This window comes from Crocuta crocuta, unplaced genomic scaffold (genome assembly GCF_008692635.1).
Source record: "Crocuta crocuta isolate KB4526 unplaced genomic scaffold, BGI_CrCroc_1.0 scaffold48, whole genome shotgun sequence".
NCBI lineage: Eukaryota > Metazoa > Chordata > Mammalia > Carnivora > Hyaenidae > Crocuta > Crocuta crocuta.
This window is the reverse complement of record NW_027533089.1, coordinates 12959170-12970356: the sequence shown is the minus strand read 5'-3', so window position 1 is coordinate 12970356 and position 11187 is coordinate 12959170. Positions and strand designations below refer to the sequence as shown.

Sequence of the window (11187 nt, the reverse complement as noted above, 5' to 3'; positions counted from 1 at the left end):
AGATGGTCTAATGTATCACCTAATGTATTTCAGCTTGAATCTTTACTACTCAGTATTCATATGTGTGTGTGTGTGTGTGTGTGTGTGTATGCAACAGTATGTGTATGTAGCTACACAGTGTATATGTGTGTGTCTATAAATGTATATATACATATNTGGGAATGAGAGGCATGGTGAAACTCTTGAAAACTGTATCCATACTTAGCTCTCTAATACCATGAAAACCTTTGACTGGATTTCTACTTTGTGAAGACTTAAACAGTTCAATGATAGTTTAGTGGATGTAACCAACATAGGCGTAGAGACTTTAACTCTACCATACCACACAACTGTAAACAGTCTAAAATTAGAGTTTTCACAAAATGAACAGAAACCGCTTTTCGACACATAGCAAGTGAGTGAAAATGGGGAAAATGTCAAGGGATATAGATAAGTGGTTAAGTGGAAAGCAAAATAGTCATTGTAATGCCAGCTTAATAGCAGTTCTTCCCTTGTATGACCTCTACTTTAGTCAAGTGTAAACAAATTGAGGCTTATGTCCTTACATAGAATCTCAATTCAAATTCCACGTAAATAAAACAGGACTGAGAAGGTCTGGCTGGCATCCTATCCTAGGCAAAGTTCTTCAGGCGGTGAGGAGGTTATCTTCAGGTTCTCTACTCTGCCTGCACAATCTAAGGCATGCATGTGACATGATGAGTACTTGAGAAGCAATCACAGTCAGTGTGCCAATATGACACCCATAAGGACAACCTGTTGCCGCTGCTGCTGCTGCTTCTGCTACTACTACTGATTTTCCTCCTCCTTCCTCCCCCTTCCTCCATCTCCTTCTCCTTCTTCTTGTCCTCCACCTTCTCCTTCTCTTGCTATCCTGTAGCTTTTTTACAACCCAAGCCTTGCAGCTGCGAGAACAGCAGACAAGACTGTCTTTATAGCAGTTTGTTTTTGATTGGCAGAAGCTAAAGTGTGGCCTTTACTTCCTTGGGTCTTTGAACCAGCCTTTGCGTTGTGAATTGGAGTAATAAGAAACCCTCAATCAATGCAGTTGTCTCTGTACATAGTTGGTGTTCCAAACAGCCCATCAGCTTCAGTCTTAATTTTTGAATGCTGAGATCCATCTACCACTTTTGCTCTGTACGTATATCAGTGATGGATTAAAGATGGTTGCAAATATATTGCCACACCTCACAGAGTGAGGCAGATTTCCTTTCTCCTTGCCTTGAATCTGGGCTGTGTCTAGGAACTATCCCAATCAACAGAATGCAACAAAAGGACTGTTGAGTTCAAGATTGGGTCTTAAGAACTCTTAAGTTTCCAGGGGCGTCTGGGTGGCTCAGTCGGTTAAGCATCCAACTTCAGCTCAGGTCATGATCTCACAGTCTGTGGGTTTGAGCCCCACGTTGGGCTCTGTGCTGACAGCTCAGAGCCTGGAGTCTGCTTCAGATTCTGTGTCTCCCTGTCTCTCTGACCCTCCCCTGCTCACGCTGTCTCTCTCTCTCTCTCTGTCTCTCTCTCTCAGAAATAAATAAAAACATTTAAAAAATATTAAAAGAAAAGACAAAAAAGAGCTCTTAAGTTTCTAACTTTGCTATTTGGAACACACTGTCTTGGGAGCTAGCCATGCAAAAATGTCCTGCTATGCAGAGGCCATGTTTGACACATGGAGAGAGAGAGAGAGAGAGAGAGCAGTGTGTGCAAGCGAATAGCCTCAAGGAACCAGTCATGTGTCTGAAACATTTAGGACCAGCCAAATGTTTCCAAGTTTGGAGAAAATAGAGACAGAGGAGTAGAGTTATGTTTTTGAAAACTTTAATCATTATTTACAGTTAAAAATAAATACAAACAAATATGCCAACACAATCTGTAATGCTAAAGAAAAATCAGTAGGTTTTTATATGTTATTGGAAAGAATTAAGATCATTTAAGCACTAAAGCAAGCATAAAATTAAGTGATCCCCATCAGATTTTTGACACCTCATCTAGCATTCCTTTTACCATTTATTTATAGGCTCTAAAGGATTATAAACATGAGACACACAGTCATTAAATTGCTTCATGATATAAAATGTCCCATTTAAGTTATGGCCTTTGTGAGGATGAACAAAGAAAGTCTTATTTAGCCCTCAGCTTATGACATAGTTTGTATGCTGGTAGTTCCTTCCATCTTTTGGAGTATCCCTATTTTATTACCATGTGGGTTTTTTTTTTTTTCAGCTTAAAATCTAAGCAGACTGTTTACTAACTGTACTCAGGGTTCACATCATTGCTCCTAGAGCCTATACCCACTTGAGAACCATATATTGTTTCCCTAAGAAGTGAGGTTAATTGTCCTTACCATTGGTGCCTCCCTCTGATGGCATCCAGCACAAGACCACTTGGCAGGAGTGATGCCCAACTCAGCCCAGGACTTTGGCCAAATTCTACTTGACCTAGCTCATTGTGAATAACACCCCTTAGGCCACTTCCAATTCCCCCAGTGCATTAATGCAAAATTGGAGGGATGGAATTGGGTTATAAGACAAAGTTTTCCAGGATGGAACCAACCCAATATCACTGGGAATAGAGACATTGATAAAATTCCCTTATTACACAATTCACAGCCTCTTTAAGGAAACTACCATCAATTAAACTACGGAATTATTGAGATGTACATTTTACTAATTACAAGTCTTGTAACTTTATAACTGTACAAAAGTTTGATACAATAATTGTGAAGTTTATTGAAGTAGTGATTATCCCAAGTTCTATAGTTCCTCATTCTTTTTTTGTCTTTAGTGAAGGTGAATGAGAAAAGTTCTGATGTTTAGCTCTTTAGAGTAGGATGCATGTATCATCTTGTGAGTTAACATTCCTCTGGAGATAATGGATTTCATTTTGAAGTCTTCTGCGTTCATCTTCGATTTCCCTTCTGAGCTTTTCAGTCTCTTCCTAAAGAGTGGTAAGTAAAACAATAGAGCTTAGCAGACGCTTATGTCCAGATCACTTTAGGGAGAAAAGCCCATATCATTGATTTCTCTTTGTTTATTTTAATCCATCAGTAAATAACAGAAGACAGATCCTGAATTCATTTCGATTCATGTGCATTTCTCATTCTTGGTTTCCTACTTGTGTAATCCCATACCTCCTTCTCTAGCTCCAGAAACATCATCATCTCCCAATCCCTGAAATATTGGTGTCCTGAAAAATATACCCTGAGGCCCCCTCCTCCTTTTCCTGTTATCGTATACAGCCTCCCCGGGAGATCTTTGTCACATCTCAACTTAATTCTTGTCTATACAGAGAGGAATGTCAGCTCCCGCTTGCAGAGGAGAGGCTGATACAACTGGGTGTGTAGGTGATCTCTACCATCAGGCAAGGAGTCTGAGTCTCTGATGAGGCAATTTTTTCTAGGTCTCCACAGTTACGGGACAGAAGTAGAAGGTGAGTGAGGGGATCAAGTAACCCAGGTTGACTAGACTGCCTTTCAGTGCAGGGCTGTAATCTCAAAAGGTCTTGGAGCAGGTGCCTGGGAAACTGGGGCCTGCTGGTCGATTTGCCACCCCGGGGAAGTGTTGTCTCAGAAGAGTATTCGCCTAAGATTTTTACACCAGATTTGCAGAAACAAACCACTGCAGATGCCACTCTCTGGGAAGGCAGTTCAGATAACTTGCTGAATCGATACTGGCATTGAGTTATCTCTCTTTGGAACTTCATTTTTCTCACCGCAAAAATAGGGACCTAATACTTGTGCTTCACGTTGAACAGGATAGGTGAGAGCACGGATGCAAAGTGCTTTGTATAGTGCAAAGTAAATAGGAGCTACTGCTTTGTGAGCAATGATAATGACAAAGGACTGAATGAAACAAACTGCAAGTAAAGGCCTTCAGAACCAGTAATGATTAAGGCAAGGCAGGGCATAGACACAAAAAGATGAACTAACTTAACAAGGTAATCACAACCGATGAAGAAGACTGTCCAGAGCAATGAACAAGTTAACAGCAACAACAAATACAAACAAGCACTGATTACCAGGGTTAGAAACGTCCTGGGTTTTTAACACATATTAGTGCTTATTCTGGGCCAAGCACAATTGAAAACACAAATGTTCTCACTTAATTATCAAAATAACTTTATCAAATGGGTATTATTACTGTCTCTGTTTTTCCTCAGGAGGAAATCGAGGCACAGGGAAGATAGATAGCTTGCCCAAACCATATATTTAGTAGGAGGTGGGAGCTGGGATTCATACCCAGTATGTTTCACTCTGGAGTCCTTGTTCTGAGCCATAAATACTATGCTGCCTCTCCCCCTTGTCACTGCTTCCTGCTCTCATGGATACAAGGGTGGGGGATGAGAGAAAGTCCTGCGATGAAATGATTAATGAATACCTGCTGTCGACGTTCCAGGGCCATCTGCTGTTGTCTTCTCTGGTTCTGTTGGAATATTTCCATTTGTCTCACTTGTTGCAGATGGAGTCGCTGCCTTTCCTCCAACATTTGCTGGTTATGCCTTTGAATTTCCTGCAACCTTTGTGCTACAATCTTTGCAGCCTCTGCTTTCCTGTGTGCCTCTGAGGAAGAAAGAAAATGACAATCCTCTCTAGGATTAAAGGGCCTCTTCCTTCTACTTCCCACTCTCATTATTGCTACTACATCATAAAGAAAATTCCGTGCAACTGTGCTTCCCTTCCAGGAAACTATACTGCAGCTGACGGCACGTGCCCTATTCAGATTTAGCCCGAGGAGCTAGGAATCATCTTTGGCATTCTAGCTCCGGTTTACTGATCCGGGTGAACCAGGCGAAATTAAGTTAAATATGTAGAAATGTCGGTCTTGCATATCCTTCATTTTATTCTCACCATCTATCTCCTTTTGCCTTGCTGTGAGAGCCAGGTCTGTCTGTAGGATGGTATCGCTCGTAGACTGTTGGGACTGCAAATATTCCTGCAGAGCTTTCTCAGCCTAGGAACCCCAAAAACATGCAGTTGGAAGTAGGAAATGGTGACTAGGAATGTTATAAACCTCTGTTACTTTTTTGTCCCGGGATCTTTTCCTTCATGGAAGTGCTTAGCCCCAGCTTGGTAAAACCGCCACTCAAGTCTCTTCTGTCGCAGTGGTGGGCACAAGCCCTTGGCTGGCCAGTCAGAGCACCTGAGGCTACTAGGTGCAAAGAATTTGGGTACAGGTGGGGAAATACTACTTGTGGGTGTTTTAAAGACTGATATGGGGGGAACGCCTAGTGGCTCAGTGGTTAAGTGCCCTACTTTGGCTCAGGTCATGATCTCGCTGTTCGTGAGTTCAGACTCCACATAGGGCTCTCTCTGCCTGTCAGTACGAGTCTGCCTCAGATCCTCTGCTTCCTTCTCTCTCTGCGCCTCCCCTGCTCTCCTCTCTCTCTCTCTCTCTCTCTCTCTCTCTCTCTCTCTCTCAGTCTCTTTTAAAAAAAGACTGACATGGATGCTGGGCAAATATACACTCTCGCTGGGACTGAGAACACAAAAGACTAGTTATGCTTGCAGCTACTGGTGTCACCCTGTTGCCATGTGGAGTGAGCCTGCCTGAGAATGAAACCAACAGTGAGGAAAACAGAGGAGGAAACTGAAGTGGAGTTTGAAAAGAAAGAAGGAAGGGAAGAAATTAATGACATTATTTGAACTCCCAAACGTAGCTTTACTTACAATGACACTTAAATGTCTTGCTTTTAGTTTAAGTAAGCCAAGGAATATATTTTTTTTCTTAAGCTAGCTTCAATTATTGGAATTCTGTGCCATATAACCAGGAAAGTCCCTTAATTACAGCGAATGTTCATGGTTGCAATAAAAGTCTGGTGACTATGGTGATGTAGCTCAGTTTAATTCCACAGCTATCATTAGAGTGTAAATACTTTCTTCCTGTCCTCATTGATTTTTGAAAGAAGCCCCTTAAAGTTCCCTGCAATTGATAGATAAAACTCTCAATACCTGTGTTCCTTTCCTGGGCTCCTGATAGTACCTTGCTTTCAGCTCTTCTGTCTTCTGAATGAAGAGACTGTGTCCTCCTGGCTTTGAATAAATCCCCTGCCTCACCTCATTTTCTAGAGGGCCAAAGATAGCCTGAAGTAAAGCTGAGCAACGGTTCGATGATGCCTCCATGTTCTGGTTATGAAAGTCATCCTTCTTGGCTTCTAGCAGAGCCTTCAAAGAGATGAGCATCCATGGAAAAACAGTTAGCAACAGTTCAGCGTTTCTAGAAATGGTTCTCAAGAAGAATCTTAATATTTTTCTAGAAACTAGAGGACTACAAGTAAGACTATATCCTTCCCACCAAAACCTAGAAAAGTTCCAAAGTTGATATACACTGTAGAAAAATTACTTTTGTGTATGGAATCCCCTAAAACCTATTTCTTTTGCTATTTCTGCTTTGGATTTCATCTTTAGACTACAGCTCTCTAGCCTCAAGCCTTAATTTTAAATGCAACCTATATTTAAACATTTCTGGTTTTAGTGTGACACTGGGCCTGGGGTTACCAGTGAGTAAAGGGATTACAATACCTGGCTGTAATGACAGAGTATGTGCTGTTAAACTTGGAGACCTAAGCTGTTAGTAGGCCCATTTGGCAATTCTGTATGCTTATTTAATTAAAAAAAAAAGTTAATGAATACCTTATGAATAAAATGTTTTAAGGGATAAGATGACTTTAGAAAAATAGTCCATAGGTGTAATGTGGTAAGGTGAGTTGTGTGTATGTGAAAGCTTCAGGATCTGCAGGGCCCAGAGTAGTTACGTGTTTGTTTGTTTTCAGGGTGACAGTGATATCTTGATCACATAAGTGGTAATCATTATTTTTCAGTCCAAAAAGGAATGCTTTTCATCATTCATTCCCCATCTGTCTTTCATAGCAATAAAAGTCAACTTTGCCTCTTATTGCTCATAAGCCCCATGAACTAGAGGGAGGAAAAGATAATTACCTCTAATTCCTTCTGGAACTTTTGGTTCACATCCTTGAAAGAATTCTCCATGAAGACTTCTATGGCCTCTTTTTCACAGGCCCTGTGCAGGTCCAGGAGCTCAGAGGCAGTTTCTGTGGGCAGCTGTAGCTTCTGGCCCATCTGCTGGTCATAGTGGACAATGGCCTTTTTCACTGCTGCTGAGTTCTTGAACTGGGCCAAGGCCACAACTGAGTTCTCCGTGCATGGCAGATTCCCACGGCTGATGGCATTAACACAGGTCTGCACTAGGCTCTTTAGATCTTCACAGGGGAAAGGATGCACATATTATTTGCAAGAAAGAGGGTATGTGCCACATTGAGTAATTCTGTGAATGTTAATTTCCCAACACATTGCCTGCCGTTTTTTAGCATTCCTCACACTGTTCAGGTAGCTCAAATAAGTTCCTTTGGGAGATTATGTGACCAAGAAGCAAGATGGTTCTTTTTAGGATAAAAGAAAGTATTCAAAGGGGAAGACTCGAGATATGTGTGATCATCTGTGTTTCATCTTTTTCCCATTGAGAAATGAGAAATGGTTATATTAAGTTAGGCATTTTTGTTGATTAGAATGCTATGGGTCTTTTGCCTCTTTACTCTTCCCTTTCTTTCCCTCTTCCTCATGTTCCTAATCCCTTCAGAATTACCTTCAGTCTTTCACTTTAGTATGTAAAGCTGGCATGCGTGTTATCCTGCTCTGGAAAAGCACACAGTGAGCACATTAGACTGTGTCTCCTTTACCCTTTGTTGGAGCTTTCCTGCTTGACTCCCTTGTCTTTCACATACTTTTGTTTGCACTCACCTGCCTTCTTGAGTGCAGCAATAAGTTACAAACCTCTGAGATGTAGAGACTGTAGGAGAAACTGGACCTAGAAGTCTGCTTAGATTTCTTTTAGGGTTCTAGACAGCCAGGGCCTCTGGTTAATGTTTCTATGAACTCACTTCTCTTCTACAGAGAATATATATGTGTTCTTCATCCTGTGTCTCCCAAAGGCTGTGACATATAATGTGCTCTATTGGTGGAACAAATGATGTCAACCCATGTGGGTTAGTCTAGTTCAATGGCGGACCAATTATGGGTAGAACTTCTTTAATTTGACCTTTTTTTCAGGTTACATTTCTCTTTTATTCTACTTTGGAGGCACTATTAAAAAAGGACTAGAAATATTTCTGGTACCCACTGGAATTTTGTAAAATGCATTTTCAACATTGGCAGTGGAAGGAGAAACTTCTAACAGTGCCCCATTCTTTATGTTGAATTGAAGGAAAAACCTAAAAAAGGTACTCACAGGGTCCATTGACCTTGATGCCTCCTGAAAGAGTCTTAGTCTTGGAATGGTTGAAGATGTAGGAACAGAATGCTGCCACTTGTTGCACAAACTCAGGATCCAGCTCATCATTATCCAGCGTCTCAAGCTGGGCAAGCTTCTTGCAGTGAGCAGGAGAGTCAAAGATAAAGCATTTCCTTATTGGAAAGAATTCTTTTATACAGAGACGGGGCAAATTGAAATTTTGAAGAGTTTTATCAGTGCCTGAGGAAGGAAATAGGATTCATTTAGTATAACATTAACATTTGTGTGAACTTATTCTCTTCAATTAAATGTGCCTTCCACCTGATTATTAATTTTAATACATGTTCACAGAACCTAAGCAAAAAGCTAAAAGATTTAGCTAAAAGCTAGTCAGGGAAAGGAACAAAGAAAAATTCACTCCAAAAACAGGGGAGTAATACAATTTAATATTGATGAGTCTATTAGTCCACTGTAAGTCAATATTTATTTGGTAGTTTAGCCAGGTGAGAATGAATTTAACTGCCTATACATAAGAGGTAATTTCTTGTATTACTTTTCTCTCTTTCTCTTTCCAAAACTGAAATCCCTGTTACCTTGCTTTAGCTTCAGTGAATTCTCCAGGTATTCATCCTCTGTGATAAGTTGCCCATCTATTTCTAGGGCTAGGTAGAAATCTCTCAGAGTCCACACTAAGTCTGGATAGAAACTAGCGAAGTTAGTTGTATCTTCAACCCCATCAAGATCAGGTGAGGATACTGTCCAAAGCAGATTTGACAGTTCTGTCACATAGCTGGGTTGCAGTTAAGGAAAACTCGTGAATTTAGGACTTATAAGCCCGTATTTAATTCCATGTCTCCATATACTTTTGTTTTCCCTTTGGGTCTTAACCCAACTCCTCATTTCATCTGTAAGTATAAGGACTCATACTTACCATGTTTTCATTTTTCTGTGTGATTCACAAAAACTCACAAACATAACTGATGAATAGAGTACTTTCTGGTGTTGGTGCCATCTTGGGCCACAAAAGGATACTGCAATAAGTCCATAGCCCTCTGGTCAATTTTGTTCATAGTGTTGTATACAAAGGTACTACTCAGTAGTATTGCCAGTGCAAATATCTGGGTATCATTATTCTTGTCACCCTAGAAGAACAAATTTAAGTCATAACTCGTGGTTTTCCCAGATGAACAATCATTAAAAATAGGCCCTTAACCTACAAATGTTAAATAAGACCAACAAAAATGATTATGTTTGCACGTATAGGAGGATTAGGAGGAACTTGACGGAGGAACAAGGGGGAGAAGAAGGGCAGAAATGGTGGGGGAAAGGGAGAGAAGCAAACCATGAGAGACTCTTGAATGCTGACAAAAACTGAGGACTGATGGATGTGGGGGGAGGGGGGGATGGGCATGGAGGAGGACACTTGTGGGGATGAGCACTGAGTGTTATGTGGAAACTAATTTGACAATAAACTATTAAAAAAAAATACAATAGTAGCCTAACACTAAAAAAAAAAAATGATTATGAGAAATCTATGAACTTTGAATAGAAAAGTTCTATTTATTAACACTGATAATTTTATGCAGATTCACATATTTTTAATTCATCAGTTCCTTTTTTAACTAGTCAGGTATTTGCAAAATGGATAGTCAAAGTTTGTGGACTAACCAGAATACTTAAAATCAAGATTTTCATCAAAAACACACAAACAACAGTATTGGTGAGAATGTGGAGAAAAAGGAAACCTCGTACACTGTTGATGGGTGTGCAAACTGGTGCAACCATGTGGAAAACAGTATGGAGGTTCCTTAAAGAGTTAAAAATAGAGGGGCACTTGGGTGGCTCAGTCGATTAAGCATCTAACTTTGGCTCAGGTCATAATCACACAGTTTATGAGTTTGAGCCCCGCATCAGGCTCTGTGCCGACAGCTTAGAGCTTGGAACCTGCTTCAGATTCTTTGTCTCCTCCTCTCTGCCCTTTCCTGCTCACACACAAACTCTCTTTCTGTCTCTCAAAAATAAATAAACATTAAAAAAACGTTAAAAATAGAATTACTATATGGTCCAGTGATTCTATTACTTGGGCATTTTCCCAAATAATACAAAAAATCTAATTCAAAAAGATATATGCACCCTTATATTTAGTGTGACATTATTTACAATAGCCAAAATAATTGTTGGTTGATGTTGATAGATGATAAATGTTAGTAGATGAATGGATAAAGAAAATGTGGTATATATGTATATAAAATGGGACATTATTCTTCTGTAAAAAAAAAAAATGAATTCTTGACATTTCCAGTAACATGGATCTAGAGGATATAATGCTAAGTGAAATAAGTCAGTCAGAGAAAGACAAATAATTTTTTAAAGACATAATTTCACTCATGTGGAATTTAAGAAATAAAACAACGAATAAAGAGACAAAAATAAAAACCAGACTCTTAACTATGGAGAACAAACAGCAGGTTACCAGAGGGGAGTTGGATAGGTGGATGGATGAAATAGGTGAAGAGGATTAAGAGTACATTTATAGCAATGAGCACTGAGTAATGTATAGAATTGTTGAATCACTATATGATACACCTGAAATGAATATAACACTGTACATTAATTATACTGGCATTAAAAATTAAAAGAAAAAAATCAAGATTTTCAATTGTGTAAAACAAGTTTGGCCTGTACACACAATACATATATCTATTTTATTAACTAGTTATTACAGTATAATGCATAATAATTCAGGGCTGTCTGGGTGGCTCAGTCAGTTAAGTGTCCAACTCTTGCTTTCAGCTCAGGACATGATCTCACAGTTCATAGGATTGAGCCCTGTGTTGGGCCCCATGCTGACACCTTGGAGCCTGCTTGGTATTCTCTCTCTCTCCCTCTCCCTCTGCTCCTCCCCTGGGTGTGCTCTCTCTCTCAAAATAAATAACTAAAAAAAAAAAAAAAA

At 39.9% G+C, this 11187-nt stretch overlaps 1 protein-coding gene across 1 annotated transcript in view; it reads right to left on the bottom strand.

The window, feature by feature from the left end:
- Positions 1 to 1856: 1856 nt before the first annotated feature.
- The window catches only part of LOC144216707 (guanylate-binding protein 5-like), a 14234-nt gene continuing 4903 nt past the window's right edge, over positions 1857 to 11187 (bottom strand). Inside the window, exons 4-11 of the mRNA XM_077746151.1 lie at positions 9267 to 9376; positions 8828 to 9024; positions 8232 to 8474; positions 6926 to 7206; positions 5939 to 6151; positions 4838 to 4940; positions 4368 to 4549; positions 1857 to 2928 (exon numbers count right to left, since the gene is read on the bottom strand). Of these exons, the coding sequence (XP_077602277.1) occupies positions 2812 to 2928; positions 4368 to 4549; positions 4838 to 4940; positions 5939 to 6151; positions 6926 to 7206; positions 8232 to 8474; positions 8828 to 9024; positions 9267 to 9376 (1446 nt within the window). The 3' untranslated portion in view covers positions 1857 to 2811. The remainder of the gene's footprint in view (positions 2929 to 4367; positions 4550 to 4837; positions 4941 to 5938; positions 6152 to 6925; positions 7207 to 8231; positions 8475 to 8827; positions 9025 to 9266; positions 9377 to 11187) is intronic.